Source organism: Nicotiana tabacum, chromosome 13, assembly GCF_000715075.1.
Source record: "Nicotiana tabacum cultivar K326 chromosome 13, ASM71507v2, whole genome shotgun sequence".
NCBI classification, from domain to species: Eukaryota; Viridiplantae; Streptophyta; class Magnoliopsida; order Solanales; family Solanaceae; genus Nicotiana; species Nicotiana tabacum.
Genome location: NC_134092.1, coordinates 134,021,539 through 134,046,160, shown reverse-complemented (window position 1 = coordinate 134,046,160; position 24,622 = coordinate 134,021,539). Strand labels below are relative to the sequence as shown.

Below are 24,622 nucleotides of genomic sequence, written 5' to 3'. Positions count from 1 at the left end.
TCCCTTTGGCGATGGCTCGTGGCCTTGAGGGTGTGATTTCGAGCTTAGCGAAATAGCAACCTTTCGATGTTCGATCGAGGTCGAATTATTCTTTTTGGCGAAAGCCCTTGGCCTTAAAGGGTGTTATTTCGAACTTATCGAAATAGTAACCCGTCGTCGTTCATGTCACACCTCCTTTTTCAGCTACACCCTTGTGAAGGGACGTAAAGGGAGTTTTTCCAATTAAAGGACAATCGAAATGGGATTTATTATTTAATTCAGAGTCGCCACTTGGGAGATTTATGGTATCCCAAGTCACCGGTTGAATCCTGAATCGAGGAAAAGATTAACTCTGTTTAAAAGTCTGTGCACCAGAAATTCGGATAAGGAATTTTGTTAACCCGGGAGAAGGTGTTAGGCATTCCCGAGTTCCGTGGTTCTAGCACGGTCGCTCAACTGTCGTATTCGGCTTAATTATCCGATTTTATATAATTATGAACCTATGTGCAAATTTTAACTATTTACCGCTTTTGTTATTATTTATTCAAAGAATTGCAACGCCGTGAGAATGCATCTCGAATTGCGCCACATAAATGTACCCGCAATTTTCGATACGTTCCAACTTCGTTGAGATTTGGATTTGGGTCACATAAATGTGCACCCGAGTTTAGGAAGATAACATTATTAAATACGCGCCTAAAGATACTAACGCATTGTTATTTTGAGAAAAGTCGTAAAGTTCGTTATGCGGCCTGTCTCGAAATCTAAGCATTTGAAATAACTGTCCGTTGAAGGCCCCGCAGTTTGTGTATTCTTGTTGGTCGAGGCTCGTCTCATTCATGATTTTTTAAAGAAATTTGCAACATCATGGAAATGCATCTCGAACCACGTCACAATCAATGTACCTGTGATTAGCGACACATTTCGACTTCGTTGAGATTTGGATTTGGGTCACATGAATGTGCACCCGAGTTTAAGAAAGTAAATTATTAAAAGTACGCGCCTAACAGTGATTAACGCGTTATTACTTTGGGGAAAAAGGCCGTGAAATTCGCTAAGCATGCCGATCCCGAGTTCTAAGTAATTAATATATGTACAATCGTGAAGGCCCCGCAATCGGTGAGTTTTACTAGGCGAGGCTCATCTCGTTTATTTTGAAAGGTCAATCCTAAAGTGACTACATTTTTCTATTCTTATTTATCTTTAAAAGAAAAAGAAATCCTACTCAATCAACTTAATTCACAAAGTCCGGTACAATAAGATTTGTTATAACTGGGGCTCATGGGCGCATGAATTCAAATCATTCAACGGTTTTGTACCTTTCTGCAGTCCGTGTAAAGAATCAGTACAAACGCCAGCTTAGGCCCAAATGTGAGCCCAATTAAGCGACGGCTGAGGGCAGGGCCCCAAGTCAAAACATCAGTTACATGAATAAAACACGAATATTACTCCTACTCATTCTACTGTTCTTTATTTACATATAGGAAGTGGCTTATACCATGCATCAAGTCCAATTGGGTTTAACACTACCTTTATTAACGTCAATCCGGGCAACCAGTACCCTTAATTTGAATTACATGTTCCTGCTTCAAAACTAGTGAGCCATTACCAATTGTTTTGAGAAATCTGTGATTACTTAACAGCAGAACAACACAATCAGAAATGCTAAAATCATAATTGACGCCTACGACCGGTGTTATCTAACAATGCTAGTCACATTTACAATCTTCTCTTCTTTTCAATTGTTGCAATGATATCTGAATTATCCAATGGTGTGCAAGTAAATACTCAGAACTAATAGAACCTAATCTAACAACTATAGCTTCTGATTGGTTTTAACAGTCCATTAAGCTCGTTCCTAACTTCACAGCTGCCCACATGTAGTAGTATGAACTATGTTTTTAACAACAGGAGAAACTCATACAACTTAATTTCAGTCCAACTATTATAGACTAACAAGGATCTATATCCTTAGTAGAATTTAAACACACAACTCAAAAAGAGGTTAAATCAGAAACAAGCTTCATTTCTTCATATAGCATTATTTCTGCACATTTTCAGCCTACAGTCATTTGAAGGATGCAATAGTGTACCTGGTATTGGTAATACAAGAAGAGGAAGAAGAGAGTCAACAGCAGCAGTAGTAACAAACAGAAGTTGCAACAATAGTGCAGCAACAAATAACCAGCAGCTATAAACCTCCCCTAGTATAGAGCAGAAGTAAAAGGAAGAAAGTTCTAGCTATTTCAGATCCTAAACGAGGCAATGAAAACAGTAGCTATCCTTTTTCAGGTCCCCCAACTCTCCAAAAATCAATCTGCTTCTTCAGTCCTAATTCTGCCCCCTTATACAGACTTGCCCCCTCTTTTTAACTTAACTACCCGACCCCCTCCCCCACTAAAAATCTGTATTTTTCCACTTAAAACCCACTAGGGAAAGCTTTTTCCTTATTTTCAGCCCCCCCATTCCCTCTTGTTCCTCATTACCATATTAATTTAAAGACACTAATATCCCACTAACAAAACACTAACATTAAAATATTATCCTAACTGTTCCATTCCCAAATCACCCCTGAAACCCCTTAATATTACTGCCCCTAATACAATCTATTCATCCATATTAAAACCTTTTAACTCTAAAATCTGTTCAAGCTAACAATGATTTAAAACTAAACCCGACTAACAGTTATAACCAATCCTCCTGACAACTAAATGACTAAGGTTGAGTTCCATCTAAATTTAAATCACAACACAGAACTCAACAGAATCATTAAAACTGAAACTGAAAATTGAATCAAAATAAACAAACATGAATGCAGGATCATTGTCAGCCTATTGACAATGCCCTGAAGCTAAGTGTCCACAGATCAACACACACAACAACCATTTGACGAACTTATTGGTTTACAAACAAGAACGAATTAATCGACGAAAACTAATTAACCGATTGCCTACAACAATTGACAACAATCAATCAGAAATAGATAATCAGACAATTCAAGCAGCATTGACAAGAATAGGGATTTGTAATAAAACTTTAACTAATCGACGAAACTTATTCGAATCGATTACACAACCTATAATAATTCACAACAACGAGCATAAACAAATTCGACCAAATAAAAAGGTCTGAGGGAGAAGAACAGAACAATCGACAAAAAAATAAAAAATAAAATTAATATAACAACTAGACAAATAAACAGACATTTAAAACATCAAAATAGAATAAAAGGAAAGAAGGAAAAATACCTTAAATGGAACAGAGAACAGACGGACTTGAATCGACTCGAACTTGAACTTTTTGAGGTCAAACGGACCTTAACTGAGAACACTTCGACTAAGGTCAGTTAAACACCCAAATCCTCTTAACCTTCGGACAGAAACCAGTTTTGGTTTTCAAGGGTTCTTACGTTTCGATTTGGGGTTCGAGTGTTTCTAACCAGATCCGAACCAAACCAACGGTGGTTTGGTCATGAGAGAGGTCAAGGGGTGCCAGGGTGTGAGTTCAGGGCAGATTGGGGTAGGTCCAGGTTTTGCTCGAATCTTCAAATAAAGATTCGAGAAGTTTGAGGATGATTCGAAACAAACGGGTACTGGATCTGTGCTGAGGGTGGTTAGGTGGTTCAGTGGTGTGAATTTTACAGCCATCGGAGCCGGTGCCGCCGGGTTTTCAGGCGAAGGGAACGAGGGCGGCTAGGGTTTTGGGGGCGTGTCTGAAGGGTCTGAGAGAGATGATGGGGCGAGGGGGGTTTGGTTTGGGGGAGGCGGGGTATGGTTTGGACTTATATACGGGAGGGGGCGTTTGATCTTGGCCGTTGGATCATTCACGATCAACGGCCATGAGCACTTCACTAAAGAGGAACGGTGTCGTTTGGAGTGGTACTGGGGCGGTCCGGGTATTGGAGTGACGGGTCGGGGGTCGGGTTTGGTCAAGGCTTTGGGACCGTTTGATCAGCTGAGATCAACGGTCCAGATTGAAACGCCTGAAACAGCATCGTTTGGTTGCGGCTGGAGACGGGTCTGGGCTAGTTGGGCCAGTTTTGAACGGGTTTGGACGATTTTGTGTTTGGGCTGGGGATTTTTGGCCCAGATCTTGTTTCCTCTCTCTTATTAATTCTCTCTTTATTTTCTTCCTATTTCTTTTATTCTTTTCATTCATTTTGATTTCTAAATTATTTTCTAAAATCATAAACCAAGTTAACTTACTAAAAATACTAATTATCTTTTAATAACATTTATCACATACAATTAAATGCCAATTAACAATAAAATCACACAATTCAACATTAAATGCTAAAAATGCAAAGTATATTATTTTTTATGATTTTCATTTTCATAAAATAAATTACTGGTTAATTAATCCTAAATTGTAAATGCAAATGCAACACATATATTTTTTGTATTTTTCTTAACTAAAGTAGAAATAAACACACGCAGACAAAAATACCAATAAATTACAAACAACACAAAATCATTTTATTTTGAATTTTTGGGAGTAGTTCTCATAGAGCACAAAAATCACGTGCTCACAGTTCAATCGAGGTCGAACTCTTCTTTTTGGAAAAGGTCCTTGACCTTAAAGGGTGTTATTTCGCACTTATCGAAATAGTAACCCGTCGTCGTTTGATCGAGATTGAACTCTTCTTTTTTACGAAGGCCCTTGACCTTAAAGGGTGTTATTTCGAACTTATCAAAATAGTAACCCATCGTCATTCAATCAAGGTCGAACTCTTCTTTTTGGCGAAGGCCCTTGGCCTTAAAGGGTGTTATTTCGAACTTATCGAAATAGTAGCCCATCATCGTTTGATCGAGGTCGAACTCTTCTTTTTTGGCGAAGGCCCTTGGCCTTAAAGGGTGTTATTTTGAACTTATAGAAATAGTAACCCGTCGTCATTTGATCGAGGTCGAACTCTTCTTTTTGGCAAAGGCCCTTGGCCTTAAAGGGTGTTATTTCGAACTTATCAAAATAGTAACCCGTCATCGTTCAATTGAGGTTGAACTCTTCTTTTTGGCGAAGGTCCTTGTCTTTAAAGGGTGTTATTTCAAACTTATCGAAATAGTAGTCCGTCGTCGTTCGATCGAGGTCGAACTTTTCTTTTTGGCGAAGGCCCTTATCCTTAAAGGGTATTATTTCAAACTTATAAAAATAGTAGCCCGTCGTTGTTCGATTGAGGTCGAACTCTTCTTTTCGGCGAAGGCCCTTTGGCCTTAAAGGGTGTTATTTCAAACTTATCGAAATAGTAACTCGTCGTCGTTCGATCGAGGTCGAACTCTTCTTTTTGGCGAAGTCCCTTGGCCTTAATGGGTATTATTTCGAACTTATCGAAGTAGTAGCCCGTCGTCGTTCGATCGAGGTCGAACTCTTCTTTTTGGCTAAGACCCTTGGCCTTAAAGGGTGTTATTTCGAACTTATCGAAATCGTAACCCGATGTCGTTCGTTCGAGGTCGAACTTTTCTTTTTTGCGAAGGCCTTTGGCCTTAAAGGGTGTTATTTTGAACTTATCGAAATAGTATCCCGTCGTCGTTCGATCGAGCTCGAACTCTTCTTTTTGGCGAAGGCCCTTGGCCTTAAAGGGTGTTATTTCGAACTTATCGAAATAGTAACTCGTTGTTGTTCGATCGAGGTCGAACTCTTCTTTTTGATGAAGTCCCTTGGCCTTAAAGGGTGTTATTTCGAACTTATCGAAATAGTAGCCCATCGTCAGTCCCAGATTTTGGAGAATCAGGCATCCACTTGGGGGAGGCCCAGTTTGTTTGACATTGTTTGCATCAGAAGGTGCAACGTTGGAGAGTATGAAATGTTGCTATTTCGCTTAGGTTCGTTCTGTGCACACATCGTAATTTTCTTATCTGACTCCTGCCTTCAGGCTTGGAGGTGTCACCAGCGAGCGGTATTTCGGTTGTTTTGTAATAGTTTCTCGTTCTTTAATTAAGATATTTCTTTGCTCGCTCGCTAGCCCGCGCGACACTTGTGTTTCTGCTTGAACAAATAGCAGAAGGTGAGGTAAAATAATACTTTCCTTACCCCCATCCGGTGGTCCAATGAAGGGGAGCAGGTTTGTAACATTGTTCGTTTTGTTTGGCATTTCGATGGTTGATAGGGTGAGGATTTCTAAATTCGGTGACTCTACTTGGCTCTCCTTCCCCTTCTATGATGCGCCTTTGTCCCGCGTGGGTTGGGTTTTGCCTTAGCGCTCTCTTCGGTGGGTAATCGTGTTTCTTGTCTTTGATCTGGGAGAGACTAGGAAATTTCATTAAGAAATCCCACAGACAGCGCCAAATTGTTTGACTCAAAAGATATCGGAACCTTTTTCAATAAATCAATCAAAGAAAATAAAGGGGTAAATCTTAGTCAAACATAATAAATCCCAGATCAATGAGCTAATAGAATAGATAGTACATAAGATGAAGTAGATGTAATCGATCTTATTGAATTCTTCGTTGTGGCTCCCATCAATCAATGGGAGAGGTAGTTTTACATGTTTTTTTGTAGATTACTTCTTTCCTATGAAGATTACAAGAAGAAAACTTAGGGGAGAGAATGGAAAGGAGAGCACTCCCCCAATCGAGGATTTTTCCCTACTATATATAGTCAAGGCACCCTTGCCATTTACTTGGTCTGATGCTCTCTCGTACCAAGTGTACCTTGGTCATCCTTTAGACATTGCTCCTTCTGACTCGACGAGTGTCGAGAATGAGATGTAGAGTGGGCCATGTCGTCTTTTACTGCCCTGTCACTTGGGCGGGACGTTGGTCAGCTTGGCCGAGACGGTCAGATTTTGACCAATACAAAAACTAGTGACTCTTTTACTTTGTTAATGCATAAATAAATAAACATTGTTTTGATGAAAAAGGGGGTATTTGCATCTATACCCGCTTTTTGGGCCACGGTTTAACTTATATCCATTTTACAGAAAATTGCAAGCGTAACCACTTTTCACGTAATTTCAGGCATACGGGCTATCACGCAAACTTTAGTTCATAGTGCAAATGGCAAACTTTAGTTCAATAAAACATTAGTATGCGTAGGCTGAAGTTTTTGTTTGTAATTTCTGAACTTCAGTATTCTAGTAGCTAAATCTTTGTTCTGTATTTGCTGAACTTAAGCATGTTTTAGCTGAAGCTTTGTTCTGTTTGTGATGAACTTTAGGGCTGGAGTTTGTTTTGTATTTGCTAAACTTCAATATTCTTAAAGCTGAAGTTCTAAAACAACAATGAATTTAATATATCATGATTAACAGCGATTGATGTTGTTCATTTCAAAGATTAAAATGCATGAAAACAAGTTACTACAGATAAATTAGAACCAAAAATCAATGTGCCTGTAAAGCTAAAATATCTAAGAGATTAAATTATTGTGATTAAGACCAAACTGAACATAATGAGACAAGCAGATATATATGAATTATCAGGCTAGAACGCATAACAATATCTCAATCTTCAGTATTCAGAAAACGAAGGAGGAGAAGGAAGATGAGAAAGAGGCCTGAAGTTGTTTAAACAGTGGGTACAAGTTAAAACTTTTTTAAAAAGTGGGTATATGTTAATTGAGGGCGACCAAATTGGGCGCCCCGTGCAATTTTTACTGAACAAACTACTTAAGAAACTTATGTCTGGTATACGTTTCTTCTTTTAATGGGCCTATCCTAATGCTAATTTGGAGAAATTAAAAAATAGTCAGATTTACAAGTGGTCATTCAAAAATAGCCACAGTTTCAAAAGTAATCGAGATTTAGCATGTAAAGATAAATCTGAACGAAAACACTGTTCAAAATCTGAAAAATACTCCAGCATAATATACCGGATATCCAGTATAATATACTGGTCCAGCATAATATGTTGGAAGTTCATTCACATGCGCTTCAATCTCTAGTATATTATGCTAGAACTTTCCTCGCGTTGGAGTTCCAACATAATATGCTGGAAGTTTATACACAGGTGCATCGATCTCCAGTATATTATGCTGGAACTTTCCGTGTTGCAGCAAAATAGTGACATTTTTCAATGAATTTGAAAACGTTAGTTATTTTTTAATGACCAGTCCGAAAATTAGCTAGCCCGTGCTATTTTTATAATTTAAATTAATCAGATTAATAATTCCAAATATAACGATCCTTAACAGCTTGTTTGGACGGTTGTTACGCATTGTATTGTATCGTATTGTTACTTTAAATACAATGTTTGTTTTGATTGTTACTTAAATTTTATTGTATCGTATCGTTAAATCCGTCGTTACATAACGACGAAATGTGCCACTTTATATAACGACCGATTTGGTGTGGTCGTGTCGTTACCTTATCTTTTTCTCTCAATATCGCCCTTTATTATTATTAAATTATTTTATTTTATCATTTACCCTATCTTTTTATATAGTAATTTTACTTTGCATCATAATTTTTCTTTATAACATTGCAGGTTTATTCTTCATAATACTGGTGCGTGATATAATGAAACGATGACAAACGACACAATCTATCCAAACATTGTATTTATTAAACGATACAGTACGATACGATACGTTATGAAACGATGCGTAACAACCATCCAAACAAGCTGTAAACCAAAAAGACCAAAAAAAAATGTTGGGTTGGAACCAAGGCCGGCTCGTTGGGTCATTTGCCCAAATTAACAAGTATTGCTCGGTCGTGAGTCGTGGCTCGTTCACTAGCCAAACACAAAATCCATGGCGCAGGTGCTGAGCCTACGCGTTCCAACCCCAACGCCCACGCTGCACCACCGCACTTTATCGTTGACGCGGCCGTCCCTGCTAACTTTACACACTATTCCCTCCTCCAGCTCCGAGGATAGTTTCAGTTCTCTACAGCACAAACTCTATTGCAATGGCAGATTTTCTTGCCTCTTCGCTGGTAACCGCAAACAGGTATCGAGTTTTAAGCTTTTTGTTTCACAATTTAGCTTTCATTGTAAAGAAAATAATTGGGTATATGAACTTAATTTGATTTTGAATATGCCACTGATTAAATTGAGGATAAGAAGAAAAAGGGTACTAGAATATTAAATGGGTTTTATGTTTTTTCATTTTTTTGTTTATTATTGCTGCTGATTTATCATAGTGTTTGTACTTGTGTGCAACAATAACAATAAATCCAGTATAATTTCACAAGCGGTATTTGGGGAGGGTAGCACGAGTTAGCGCGCACACCTTACCCCTTACCCCTATAGTGAATATAGATAGACTGTTTTCAGTAGACCCTCGACACAAGGAAAAATGAAAATAGTGTTTGTACTTGTGTGCAAGAGAGAAAATATTTGAACTTGCCTGAGTGAACAAATTGTTTTAACTATTAGTGTGAGCTTTGGCTAGATAGAGAAATTGTTTGATGTAAGCAATTTCATGACATTCTGCTTGAGTGCTTATTGATACCTCAGTGTCCTGGAGTTTCTACAAGATAGATATAATAAATAAGCTACTAGCTCAGTTGAACCTAGTATCTTTGACTTAGACCCTGTAATAAGTACAAATAATATGTTTCGAACCCAGTATATTAGATGGGATGTGGTATAATTTTTAATCCTAACCCATAAATTTCTAATCTTGGATCCACCTCTGAACCGTAGGTAGAACATCTAGCATGTTTCGATTGCATGAGTATTGCATCCAATTTCGCAGCTTCTCTCCTATTGCCGTACCGCATACTAATGCAATTGTGCCTATTCCAAATCCTATCTGAAACTCCTACAGGATTTGATTGACCGAAAAGAGGATACCACAAGTAAATGCAGATGAAGTTCTATATTTTGGGAGCAAATTTCTCCCATTACTTTCATACATAATTCATATCTTGTATATTAAAGGACCACGAAGTCTGTTTTTCCGCTCTTTGTATCTCACAGTCCAAGCACAATTCCCTTGTCCAGGTTAAAGAAAAAGAAACAGAAAAATCCAAATGCATCTGGTCTTTCCTGAGCTTCTACTTGGCCATTTTAGCATAGCTTTTAGTTTGTTCACGATTTTGATTCCATTCCTTTCTTATTTCCAACCTTTTGTGACTGGAGTAGCACGATAGGAAGGCACTCAACAAACAAAATGACAAAGCTCTTGAATTTTGTTAGTGTAGCAATTAGATGTAGTCATGCAGCAAATGGAAAAGCAGAATTTGACGTTTTGGTAAGATCATTAGTTTCAAATGCTTGTGAATCCTGACCTTTAGTTCTTTACATCCTTCATTGTGTTCTCTGCAAGCCTAGGTTGTTGACTTTTCATGGAGTTGAGGTTACTGGAACAATTTCTTACTTGTCCTACTAGTGAAGAGCAGCTTAAAATGCTAATTGATCATTTTTTTTGATAGTTTAGGAAACATGGAACAGTAATTATAATTTGAGTTGAATAAAAGACAGAGCTTTTTTCTTTGTTCTACACATTTTTTTTGGGTTCAAAAAGCTACGTTTTTTGTAAAAACGGAGCATTTTAACCCCAAAAAAAATGTGTGCAAGAAGTAGTGAGGGCAGCCATTGGGGCTAGATCCATATTCAGCCATCCTCATTGTGGCAGTTCAAGCTTTTGCTTCTATAGAGGGCTGGCGAGTTCATTATATGATAAGAGCGAGATCCACTAGCCTTAATTGCCAGAGGAGGTTTAAAAGCTTTTGGCTGATCATTATCACACATTCACACTCTGATGGTGAAAAGATTTAGAAAGGTGTTTTCTTTCATTGTTGTTGGATGGGTAGTTGTATGGTGGGAGGAAGATAAGAGACGGAATTATTTTCATTATTCTCAACTTCTTGCGTAGTTAACCAGAAGCAGAAAATTTTATGTAGTATGGGGACTTGTTGGGATTCAGAAGAAAAAAAATTGTGGTGATGATTTGTGAAGGAGACAATTTGAAATGGGAACTGTCAGAAATGCCAGTCGAGTTCTTGGATTAAGCTGCAATGCACCAAAAAAGAATTTAAGCTTCACAGAACCATAGAAATGACATGTTAACTTTCACTCTGGTGTTGATTTGAAAAAAAAGTATTTATTCTTAAGTTGCAACTTTCTGTATCCTCTATTAGAATCATAATAACTTCCAATTAATAAACGGCAATAACTTGTCTTTTATTTCAAATTGACCCCAAATAGTAGAACTGATTTGAACTAAATGTAATTAGCCATTTTTCCTCTCTGGAAGTTAAATGAGATACGGATTATTGTTAGCATCATAATAATGATAAGACTTTTCTTTGCCAAGTTTCCATTTTCACTGAGCTTTTCTAATTGGTGTGTCATAATGGGGAATAGTGGATTGTTAGATCTGCAATCTTAGCTTTCATGAAGATTGTTACACATTAGTTAAACTCCAGAAATTTCACTTGAAATGAACCAGGCAGTGGGCTTTTGGATCCCCTCAGAAGAGGAGTCCACGAGCTAATGTTTATGAGGTTTCTTCAGCCATATTTAACCTTACAGTACCTATCTCAATTTCTAGGTCATGCGCCTTCAGACCTTAGGAGGCATTATCTCATTGGATTATGTACCTTGGTGCTAATTTTTTTGACTTATGAAACAGAAAAAATAATCTTGGTAATTCCTATTTGTAATATCTTGGTGAAAACAAGAGATATAGTGAAGTTTTCTACTAATTGATGGTGGTAGATATCAGAGGAAGTAGAAGTTTAGTTTAGCCATGTTTGGGCACAAAGCAAGACTTCTGGATATAGCTATAATTTCTCATGTTTCTAAAATTCAAGTAAAGTAACTCAATGTGAAAGTTATAAAATAAATATTTCCTTTTTCTTTTATAAGTGCCTTCCAATTTCTACTAGGTCATTACTTATATGTTGTGTTTTTTCATATATAAACAGGAGGAGGCTAGAAGAGCTTTAGAAAGTGCTCTGGGAGGAAAGAAAAGTGAGTATGAGAAATGGGATAAAGAAATTAAACGGAGGGAGGAAGCAGGTGGAGGAGACAATTCGGGTGGAGGCGGCTGGTGGGGTAGATGGTTTGGTGGCTCCGGCGATGGCCATTTCTGGCAGGAAGCTCAACAAGCAAGCCTTGCTATTTTGGGCATCATCGTCATGGTGAGCAATTGTATAAGTTTCTTTATAACAGTCTCTTTCGTAGCTTTAAGATTGCAATTAATATGGTTTTCCCCACTTCCACTTGTCTCTTATTCATCAGTTGCATAAGCTTCTGTATACTCCCTCTTGTCTGTTTTACGTGACACTCTTTCCTTTTAAGCCTCTTCAAAAATAAAATGATACCTTTCTATATTTAGAAACAATTTGACTTTAAACTTCACATTCTACCCCTAATGGCATGTTTAAGACCACAAAAGTTTCAATTTTTTTTCTTCTTAAACTCCGCTCCCAGCGAACAGAGGGGAGGGGTAGGAGCTCTTATGTTGCTATAAGATTTCAATTAATATGGTTATTCCCCACTTCCACTTGTCTCTTATTAATCAAAATACTTTGTTTCTAAAACTGCAGTACTTGATAGTTACAAAAGGAGATGTGATACTTGCTGTTGTATTCAACCCTCTGCTGTTCACGCTGCGAGGAGCAAGGAACGGGTTTACTTATGTATCATCACAGATTATGAGAAAGGTATATCCAGCTAGCCAAGACAGCTTTGGTACTGTTTCTCAGGAGGAAGTTTCTTCCCATGTTTCTGCGAAAGACAGCGTAGCGAGAAAATGGGGAAGCGATTGATCATTTGTTCACTAGCAAGTACCTTTCTTCTCCTTTTTAAGATTGTATTCTGATATTATTACGTAGTTCTTCCGGTTAGCTCTTTATTCAGTGTGGAGAGGGGGATTTGATAGGCAGGGAGGGGATTATGAAGGAGGATTTGGCTTCTTATATGAGAGATCCATAGAGAGTTTTTGGCTAAGCATTAGGTGAAAATTGAATCATCAGCTCCAAGTTATTCTGATCTTAACATTTGAAATGGAAATATACACAATTTTGTAATGTTTTGATGTGATTACCATACTATCTTTTGTGTTGACTGCTGAAGAAAGAAAGAAAATGAGCTTTAAGCATTTGATTTTCCTATTCCAAAGCTAGTCCACACCCCGGGCATGGCCTCGCGGTCCATGAAGTAGGTGAAACTCATGGAAGATCATGCCCGCGGTCCATGAAGTAGGTGAAACTCATGGAAGATTAGGTTGCAAATTTCAATAGACACAAGAAACTCTAGTTATTTTCTTTCCATCTACTCTAATTCTTGGTCGGTAGGATTATTGGTATTCGTGTTAGTGAAAGGTAGGAGGTACTTGATGGAACACTAGAGGTGCGAACAAGCTAGCCTAGATAAGGCGGGTTATTAAATGAAAAAGTAATTAATTTAATGGACATACAATAACGATGACATACCCAATATTATCCCACATCGTGAGATCTGGGGAGGGTAGTGTGTATGCAGACCTTACTCCTACCTTGTGAGGATAGAGAGGCTGTTTCAATAGACCCTCGGCTCAGGAAAGCATAAGCACCGCATTAATGAAAATATAGACAAGAAGGGACAATACTAAATAGCCATATAAGAGCAGAATAAAAACAACAAGGTAGTAAGGTGATCAACAATGAAAGAAAACAACGGTTAGTCATAAAAGCCTACTACCAACAGAAAGTGAGACTGCGTGCCAATAATACTATTATGAACACTCGAGACTACCTACTCTACTACCCTAATCCTCGACCTCCATACCTTCCTATCAAAGGTCATGTCGCCTAATCACCTCTCCCCACCTCTTCTTTGGCCTGCCTCTACCTCTCCGTAGGCTCTCCAATGTCAGCCTTTCACACCTCACCGGGGCGTCTGTGCTCCTCCTCTTCACATGACGAAACCACCTAAGTCGCGCTTCCCACATCTTGTCCTCAATATGGGCCACACCCACCTTGTCGCGAATAACCTCATTTTTGATCCTATCTAACCTGGTGTGCTCACACATCCATCTCAACATACTCATCTATGCTACCTTCATCTTCTGGAATTGAGCGATCTTGAGTGGACAACACTCAGCCCCATATAACATCGTTGGTCTGACCACCACTTTGTAGAACTTACCCTTAAGTTTTGATGGCACCTTCTTGTCACACAAAACACCGTAAGCGAGTCTCCATTTCATTCATCCCACCCCAATAAGATGTGTGATATCTTCGTCAATCTCCCAATCCCTCAAAGGACATACATGATACAACCAACTTTATTAATTTAATGAAAAAGCAATTAATTTAATGGACATACAACCAACCTTATTAATTTACTTTGCATTTCCATGATGAAGAAGCCATGATTTTGGATGTGTTCATGGTAATAATAGTGTCCCCAACTCCCCATTAACAACAACATTATAATTTTAACTTGTCATGTCTAGTACTTCTTTGACCACGAACCATCATTAGCAACAAAGAGTAAAACAAAGTTTCTAAACTTTTTCTCTCTAATAGATGAAAGGAGAAAAAGAGTAAACACAAAAAATTATTTCCACAATATTTCTTAATTATGTTAGCGTGATTTATTCCAAAAAGATTCACCAATCATCACTCATAGTTAATATTCCTTTAGGACGTTCATTAATCATGCTAATTATAATTAAATCGTTGGGAATATACCAAGAAGTTCTTAACACGTATCAAAATAAATTCTAAGGCCCCATTAATAATTTCAATCTGGTTAAAACTCCCATCCCTATCTTCTTCTCATTATTATTATTGATGTAATTAAGTTGCAAAAATCAATTCTTTACCCTACTAATTATTTCACATACCTTTCTCCAAACATTTATCCAATACCAAGCTCATGATTACTGATTTTTTTGGGAAATTAAATTAACAAGTTATTATTTCGATTGAATTATCTAATATTTTATAATAAGGTATGAATTGATGTTGTCAAATATCAAATAAACATTCGAAAATTTCATTTTCCATTCTTTCAGAAAATATATCATTGAAAAATATAATAATAATCATTTTTAAAATAGGTTTTAGATAAAATTCTTAAAACCGGTTTATAGATGCATATGTCAATATCAATAATAAATTCTCTGAAGCCATTTATGTTGAGTCACGTGAAAATAAATAGCTATGGTCATAAAAAATGTTCAATCTACTGAAAATAACATCTCAGTCATGAGGCATGACATTGCCTATTAATATACCTTTCGATTTGTTGGAAATATATATATATATGTGTGTGTGTGTGTGTGTGGTTGAAAACCAAAACCCTTTTCCAGAAATGTTTTTTTTTTTAAAAAAATTCTACTTCTTGGAGAAGTTATTTCTCCTTCGATTACAATTAAAACTCCCATAGCTATTGCAAAATGCTTTATTAATCCTTACGAGTGAATATTTGTAAAAATATATACGTCTCGGCGATGATATTAATTAAGGACTCATAGGCGGATCTAATGTATAAGCTCTGATTTATGAAACCAATAGTTTTAGTTCAAATTATATGTATTTATTAAAATGCTTACTAAGCAAGCACAAGATCATAAATCTTCAACCCAGTAAATCAATTTGATTGTGGTAGAAGCACCAAATTGAATCCATAAAGAATATAGGTTCTAGATCCGAGAAAGAGCCGCGCCCAAATGATGTGAGGTAAACGACCTAACATAAGGATAGGCAATTATGCATATTGAAACTTGAGTCTTGTGGTGGTCCTATCCTTTTTTTCCCTTTTGCAGAATGTATGAGGAAATAGAAGAAAGGTTTTCAAATTTCAAATATAACTTCTCTCATTTTGATTCTTGTTACATTCTAGGTCATCTCCTTCTATGATATGCTATTGTCGTCGCCATATTTCATGTCACTTACTCATCTTTGTCATGCTGCGGATTAACACCTTCGAAAGAAACGGAGGACTTCATTAATAATCTCGCAATCGCTTACTGAACGATCAGAATAAGATAAAGCTTACGCACCAAATAACTGCCATAAAAGGGCCTAGCCATAATGATTAGAAAGTCATTATGATATAGCTAGCCTTAGAAAGTCAACCTAATTAGAATTAGAAAGTCATTCGACTCAATTCCAACATAATGACTCTGATTTATGATATAGCTAGCCTTTCTAGGTATTTGAATATTTCTAATTGTTCGTGTCCTTTTATGGTTATTGCTTCTGTAAACATAATAGCTAAATAATCTCAACCTATTACGAACATGACTTTATGTACTGTTGCCCTACTAACAAGCTACTTCAAGTCTTCAATAGTATTAGTATTTGTGAATATGAAAACAAACGGTCCAAACCTAATCGGTCACAAATGTGTACAACAATAACGACTCAGTAAAATTTCATTAGCAGAATGTATCGTTGCCCTACTAACAAGCTATTAGTCATAGAGGTGTAGTAGAATGATAAATGTGCTTTTATCTGTTATAGAAAAAAAAACTCATTAACAAATTTTACGTCGCGCAAATCTAAATTAGTCCGAATACATATAATTGTTCAAAAAAAAAAAAGGAAAAAAGAAAACAAAGGTGAGGAAAAATTATAATAACGGTTTGAGGTAAAGGATATTAAAGAGTGGAAGAGATACACGTAGTCCTCAAATGAATAATTGTCCAATGAAAAAAAAAAAAGGAGAATAATTGTCCAATGAAAAAAAAAAAAAGGAGAATAATTGTCCAATGAAAAAAAAGGAGAATAATAGTCCAATGAGAAGAGGTCAAAAATATAGTTGAATTAAATCTCTCTCTTCCACCCTATCCTAAGCTGTCTCCTAAGTGACCTTCACGATCTCTCCACCATTTTTCTCTCTTATTATTATTATTATTATTATTATTATTATTATTATTATTATTATTATTATTATTATTATTATTATTATTAAAAATTATTAATTTTAATTATTTTTATTATTTATATTTTGCAATAAGTAAATTCTCACAATATTTGGATCACCACATAATCATTTCATTTTGCACCTCAAAACAAACCCAACCCCTCCAAATCTTTCTCCTTCTTTCTCTCTTTTTTTTCTTGGTGTCTTTTTCTTCTTACCATTTTGTAGTAATATTTTCAGGGTATTTCTTTTCATTGAATTCTTTTTTGACCATTTTTCACATCTAACCATTTTTACAAAAATGACCAAAAAAATTTCTTGTTTTTTTATAAAGGGAGTTTCTTTTTAGACTCTCTTCAACATGTTGTTTTTTCTTTTTGGGCTTTTCTAGTTCTGTTCTTTTCTTGTCATAATCATAACATAATATCAAAATCTATTTAGAACAAAACTAGTAAAAGCCCTTTTCTTTCTTTTTCAAGAACACTTTTTTTTTGTTTTTTTTTTGTTCATGTTCTTGGCTGTTGGAATTGCTGAAAGCAGCAGCAGCAAAAGAATGGGTTTTGATGATAAAAATGTTGAAAGTAAAGATGGGGCAGCTGTAAATTCTGAGGGTAATAAAGGAATTATTGTGGGTGATTCTGACCCTGAGATTGAGAATGAAAATGTTGGGAATAATAATGATAATAGGGTTAGTAGGCAAATGAGTGAAAGTTCAATTTATACTACTGATCAAGAAGAGGATGATGATGAAACAAATAACAAGATTGAGTTGGGTCCTCAATGTACTCTCAAAGAACAATTTGAAAAAGATAAGGTGTGTTCTTCTCTTTTAACATTTCATTGTTTTTCATATTTTTTGTTGTTGTCGTCCTGTTCAGGCCACCTTACGCGCAACTCCACTAATTCCACAGCACCAATTCGGGTGGTCAAAGCTCTAGAAAGATGGAAAGAAATCACCTGATGTTTAACATTCATGATTTTTTTTGAGAAACGTGGTGTCGGGATCAGCCTGCGCACATCTTGACTAATTCCAGATACCTACTACCCCAAATGAAAAGAAATCACCTAGTGTTTTAACATTTCATGAATTTTTCCCTTTTGGTTTTCTTGAATTCTGGTGGACAAAGTTCCGAACAGATGGAAAGAAATCACCTCGTGTTTAACATTCATGATTTTTTTTGACAACCGTTGTGTCGGGATTAGCTTGCGCGCATCTCGACTAATTCTAGGAGACATCATATCTCCCAAATGGGAAGAAATCACCTAGTCTTTTAACATTTCATTATTTTTTTACCTTTCTGTTTTCTTGAAAGGAGATAAAAATGCTACCTTTATTCATTTTTTAATGTTTATTTTGTGGTGTTTGATTTGATTTGATTTGATTTTGATACAATGTTGGTTTTAGGATGATGAGAGTTTGAGAAGGTGGAAGGAGCAGCTCCTTGGAAGTGTGGATATTAATGCTGTTGGAGGTAATATTGTTTTATCTTCAACATTTGCTCTGTTAAATTTCTGATTTTATGTTTGAGGAAAGAGTAATGTGCGCATATATATATATTTGAGCTTTGTCTTCCACCTATTGGGGAGTTTTCATCCTGTTTTTTAATGAGCTCATGAAATTTGAAATCTTTTTGCTTTTCTTGCCTATGTTCCAGTAATAACCCTCTTTTTACCTTGCATTACTGCTTTTAGTTTGTAGAATATGTGGTAAAAATAATATCTGTCAAATTCTATGGATTAATTCAGAATGCATTTTGAAATTTTGTAGTAAATATCAAATTGATGTGGACTTTTGGATATCTTTCACATTACTCTTCTGGAAACAAAGCCCAAAATTTTCTGGTGTCCACACGAAATGTGGACGCCAAAATTAATCAGGGTTTAATTTGAAATAGAATGTGAAAAAGTTTACCACAAAATTGGACCTGTTCCAATGTGAAGTTTCCAAATGCATCTAAAAAAAGAAAAAAGGGAAAATTTTGTTGGATCCTATTTCAGGGGAATATATTCAGTCAGATTGATCAGTTGGTACATGCTTATGTTGGTATAGTTAGTAAAGATTTGCTTTGGCTTGAAAAAATTCCATATTAATGAGATTATCAACAACAACAACAACCAAAAAAAAAAAAAAAACTCAGTTATTTTGCCACAAGTTGGTCCGGGGAGAATAAGATGTACGCAGCCTTACCCCTAGATTGAGTATCAACAAATCAAATAAACAGTTTGGTCGAGTCATCCAGGAAAACACCATTTTCCTTTTAATTCAAGGATTTCCATCTTAATTAACTTCATTGGTAAAGAATACAAAACCACTAATAATCCACCTGATTTGGAGAACGGGTTAACTGATTATTCATTTGTAGTGCTAATACTGTTCTCATGGTCATAGTGCCAAATTCCAGTAATTTGTGTCGTAAGTCATCGTACTTCAGTTATGGCGAGTGAATACTTCCTTCTATGTTGCTTTCATTTTCAAGATATGTTAAGATGAGGAACTCCAAAATTTTCGTTGCTCGAATTTTCTGTAACGCAATATGGAACTTCGCAATAGGACCTTGTGGTTGGTAAAATCTTGATGACCCTTTAATTTATTTGAGAATCATTTCTGTTTCTGCGCCAAAAACCAAGAGTTTGATATAAATCTTGATAGTTTTTGTGACTGTTGTACAATGTAGAATCCTTGGATCCAGAGGTGAAGATCTTGAGCCTTGAAATTAAGTCCCCTGGTAGATCTGATATTGTTCTCCCTATCCCTGCGGACGGGAATCCCAAGAGCCCATGGTTTGTCCTGAAAGAAGGGAGTAAATACAGCCTAAAGTTTACATTCCAGGTCAGCAATAACATAGTGACCGGTCTTAAATACACGAACACAGTTTGGAAAACCGGTATCAAAGGTACTATTCCGTTCCTTCACATTTCCACCTCTATGTCAATATGTCAATTCTTAGGCATAACTAGTTTATTCTTGATGTTTTTGACTAATGTTTTTCCTTTTTGTTATTTTAGTGGACAGCACGAAACAAATGATCGGGGCGTTCAGTCCTCAATTGGAGCCTTATACACATGAAATGCCAGAAGACACCACCCCTTCTGGTATTTTCGCAAGAGGATGTTACTCTGCTAGGACAAAGGTGATTTTTCTTTTGTCTCTTTAATGCTCGTAACATATTCTTTATCTACCATTCAACAAATGTACTAGTCCTATAAATGCCAGAAACTGAATTATGAAGCTTGTGCACGGTTAGTTATGAGCGAATCTGCAAGCTTATCATGCATTGAATTTGGCGAATCTCATACAAGGGAACCAGTATATTAAAATACTAAATGAAGCTGAGTTATTAGGTTTACTAGAGTATTGTACACAACATTTGCATTGAAGCAATCACCCTAACTGAAATTTGTCGGTTGTCAGACGCCTTCATATTTATATCGTTTTGGCCCTTAGAAGATAAGGCATCGCTCAAAAGTGCTTCTAAGCAATACCAAATTAAGTCCTTTTTCTTGTTTTTGCTTTGTACGCAGTTCCTTGATGACGATAATAAGTGCTATTTGGAGATCAACTATACATTTGAAATCAAGAAAGATTGGCAGGAAAAATGAACGACGTCATGACTTGAATCCCCCATACTAATCTTGTTTTCGTTCGTCACAATTATCTCAGTTTTATTCTGCTAGTTTTACAGAAGAGAAAAAGGAGGGGAAAAGAGAGTGAGAACTACAAGCTGCAATTGATTACATCAAATGATGAAAGAGGAGTGAATTTAGCAGTTGGGGTTCTTGTTTTGTTGAGCTTTTACATGTGACAGATTAACAAAAAGCTGTATTTCTTCCTTTCTCTCAATCAAGTTTCATGTGCATAGGTGTGATTGTATTTCTTTTTGAATGTTCTAAAACTGTGAAGATATCTTTTTCAAGAATCTAATGATTTTGTTCATCTACATGTTTTTTCCTTCCGTTTTCTCATTATGATTTCCATTGTCGTGAGCCGAGGGTAAGGTATGCGTACACACTACCCTCCCCAGACCCCACTTGTGGGATTCCACTGGGTTGTTGTTGTTGTTGTATTTTCTATATTGCATCCTTTTACTTACCTTCCAACCAAAGTTTGTCAAAGTTATGTGCTGTAGCTACTTTTTTCTTTTGACTTTAGTCACTTGTTATTTTCTTTTGGTTGCCTCAACCACTTCCCCCACCTTTACTTTGCCACAATTAAACTTGACATTTATGCACTGGCATGATTGTTCATGATTTTTGTGGCTAAAAATCTGTAAAAGATTGAAACTTGTATGGTAAACCCAGACCCTTCTGGTTCTTGAGTATATAGGAGTATTACTTTTGTTGAGATAAGCCTCATTTAAATGTATGGTAGACCTAAAAATACATGTTGAGTTCTACAATTATTCAAATGATGTGGACTAATAAGAGTTTTGAATGTTCCCCTCCAAGACCGGTTCGAACCACGTCGCAGACAAAAGCCTGGTAACCGAGGAGGGTAGAAGGGTAAGCCCATTTTCTGTTAAGCTTCGAACTATGGGCCACTAGTCCTCGAGGATTTCTCGGTTATAAAGGGCAGCCCGGTGTACTAACCTCCCGCTATGCAGGGGATTCGGAGAAGGACCGGACCACAATGGTCTAATGTACGCAGTCTTACCCTGTATTTTTGCAAGAGGTTATTTCTACGGCCCGAGCCCGTGACCTCCTGGTCACATGACAACGACTTTACCAGTTATGCCAAGACTCTCCTTCAGGGATTTCTCGGTTATGAAAAAAATTATGAAAAAATTACAAGAAAATACACTTGGCTTCACACCATAACAAAAAATGGCCTATATTTTTAAGTTTTACCCGACCTAGCCAATATTGTACATATTTTAAAAGCACTAGAAAATTCAAATTCTGTTTTCTTACAACCATTGCTTCTAAAAGTTATGGAGTTAAATCAATGTTCTCACAAACATTGCTTTCACTTTCTTTTCTTCTCACATCTTCTACATATGCTTCAAGGAGCCGTCCGCCATTACTGCTTCTCCCCTGTGTCACCTGGTTGCAATGTAAGAAAATTGAAGATTCAACATTCCACCATTGAAGGCCATTCAAAGCTTGACTTTTAAAAATAAATTTTTCTGAGTTTGTTAGTTGTTTGGATTGGGTGTTGTTCCAATTGATTTAGAATATCAAAAGGAGTTCAGAATTTAAATTTGAAGTGATTTGGAGTAGATTTGAGCAAGATTTGAGTTAAATTTCAGAAAAAACGCAATGAAGAAGACAAAGTCAGTTTTTTGTATAATTATATATACACTCATATACACTATTATACTCTTTTATACACCTTTATACAAGCGTCTGTAGACGAACTTCTTCCACGATTTTCAGTTGCAATTCTTGTTCAAAATTAGTCCAAATCTCCATTAAATGACTTCAAATTTTATATACAACCTCCTTATACTGTTTCTAACAATTCTAGATAATACCCACTCTAAATTTCACACAAAATCAAATTCGGATTCTAAACCCACATATTTAAGCTTGTTAAAAATCTAATTTTCACAATCCAAATGGATTTGGTTTGTTGAACTAATATTTGGGTTACAGTTACTGATTCGAAAATTAACTTAAAAGCTTGAGCAATCGTTTTTAAAAATTAAATAGTAATTTTGAGAACCTATTGGAGTTGGATGTTGAATCTTAGCCTATTGTTTTTGAAACTAGTTGGTTTAAATTGAAATATAGGCTATAAAATAGAAAAGTAGGGATCTCAATTATTCTTATGTGAAATTTTCCCAAAAATTATTCGTTTTTAAAGTTCTGGTCTAGTAATAATAGCGCAACACGTGATATGTAGGTTAGGCTTACAAAAAAGCTTGGTTTTTAAACAGAGAATGGTAGAGGGATGGGTCAATATCTGCCGAGTTTTGTATCGTGCGCTACTGGCCCTCCGAGATTTGTGTATCATCCAAAGAAGTTCTAAATGTTCAAAATTTGAAAATCTCTGTTTGGCAAATACTTTTGAGGCAACAAAAAGATAAGAGTTTCAGGGTGAAATGGTCAAAAAAAAAAAGTTTGAGGTTGATAGTTCACTGCCAACAACCAAAGTAGAGACCACTTGATTTATTCAGAAGGGCAAGGAAAATCTTCATTCCATATTTGTCCTTTTTGTTTTCATGTCCTTCAATCTAAACAACAATGAACCTAAATCATGGTAATACCATGAATAGTTAAATCATGAGAAGTCCTTTTATAATGTTTCAAACTTATTTGAATTTTCTTATAATTATTTTTGTATTATGTGCAATTAAATTTTCTTTCTCTTTTAGTTTCAAGATACAAATTTAGCTTTTAATTTTTATTAATAAAATTACCTAAATGAGATATTTATTTAATATGTTTAAATATTTAATTTGGTATCAAATTTTTGTTTTTCTTTATCTAGCAAGACTTCGATTTTGTTGTCATATCCATAATTTAAGTGTTCTTATCATAACTTTTAGAATTTTTTAATCTCAAGTTTAAATAGTTTTTTCTTTTTATTTTTAATATAACCTTTTTAAATTTTAATTAATTTTCTTATTTCTGATATAATATCATCTAATATGTAATATTATCACATTTTCATGTATTTTTTTTATTAACTTTATATTTTATTTACTATTCTTATCCACTGCTATTTTTTAATATAATATAGATAGATATATAATTTTTATATTAAATTAAATATTTATTTTATTTTTAAACTATTGTTTGAAAATTTTAACTTACTTAAATTTATTAATAATATTTTTGAGTTTTTATACTTGCATTTTTTTATTTTTTAAAGTAATTCTTAGTATAAATATCCTCACATGATCTCTAATTTATTTATATTATTTATTATTAAATTTTTTTTATCTATAGACTTTAGTTATGTGGCTTTATGCACATGCATACTATTTCTTATTATACTTAAGAAAAATTTTATCATCTCAAATTTAATTAAGTTTTATCCTTTTTCTTTTGTATGATGAAATTTTTTATTTTTCTCTCTCTTTGTTCCTCAATTTTTTTATTATATTATTTAATACTTAATATTATTATATTGTTATGTGGCTCAATTTCTTATCATATTTATTTATAAACAAAAACTTATCTCAACTGTTTACAACAATGGTTCCACTATCATTTATTTCTACATAATATTTCTACAAAAAAAATATATATGAAATGGAAGAAAAGGGATCATATGATTAATAATTCTAATATAGAAATTCTTATTTTTAGAAAGTTCTGGAATCTATTTACAATGAAAATAGAAGTCAATATTAGTTGATTCATACCTTTAAGTTAAATTTGATCAAAGTTGTTCCTTAATTCTTATTATATTTTTATTATATTATTCAATACTTAATATTATTATATTGTCTTGTGGCTCAATTTCTTATCATATTTTTTTACAAACAAAATCTTATCTCAAATGTTTACAACAATGGTTCCACTATCATTTATTTCTACATAATATTTCAAAAAAATATATATATGAATGAAAGAAAAGGGATCATGTGGTTAGTAATTCTAAAATAAAAATTCTTATTTTTAGAAGTTTTGGAATCTATTTACAATGAAAATAGAAGTCAATATTAGTTGATTTATACATTTAAGTTAAATTTGATCAAATTTGTTTTGCCTTAATTCTTATTAGATTTTGTAAATATTTTTAAATTTTGTCCGAGAGATTAAGATTTGTTCTTCTTAAGTTAAATTTATTTAATCATATAAGAAATATTTATTTATGTATAAAATATAAGTTAACTTCAGTTAATATTTTGGATAAACAGATCCAGACCTGTGATTGGACGGTTCCTGAGGGTCCGTAGGAAAATATAGGACTTGGGCGTATGCCCGGAATCGAATTCCGAGGTCCCAAGCCC

The 24,622-nt window shown here is 35.2% G+C and overlaps 2 protein-coding genes across 2 annotated transcripts; both read left to right on the top strand.

The window, feature by feature from the left end:
• The first annotated feature begins 8,587 nt into the window (after positions 1–8,587).
• On the top strand, positions 8,588–12,892 carry LOC107801223 (uncharacterized). The gene is made up of 3 exons (XM_016624507.2): positions 8,588–8,859; positions 11,786–12,001; positions 12,410–12,892. Exons 1-3 carry the CDS (start codon positions 8,662–8,664, stop codon positions 12,629–12,631), a joined length of 636 nt encoding a protein of 211 aa, XP_016479993.1. The 5' UTR covers positions 8,588–8,661; the 3' UTR covers positions 12,632–12,892.
• Positions 12,893–17,087: 4,195 nt separating this feature from the next.
• On the top strand, positions 17,088–20,659 carry LOC107801224 (rho GDP-dissociation inhibitor 1). Its single transcript, XM_016624508.2, has 5 exons — positions 17,088–17,535; positions 18,127–18,193; positions 19,397–19,615; positions 19,728–19,852; positions 20,244–20,659. The coding sequence occupies exons 1-5, from the start codon at positions 17,230–17,232 to the stop codon at positions 20,319–20,321; spliced, it is 795 nt and encodes a 264-aa protein (XP_016479994.1). The 5' UTR covers positions 17,088–17,229; the 3' UTR covers positions 20,322–20,659.
• Positions 20,660–24,622: the final 3,963 nt, after the last annotated feature.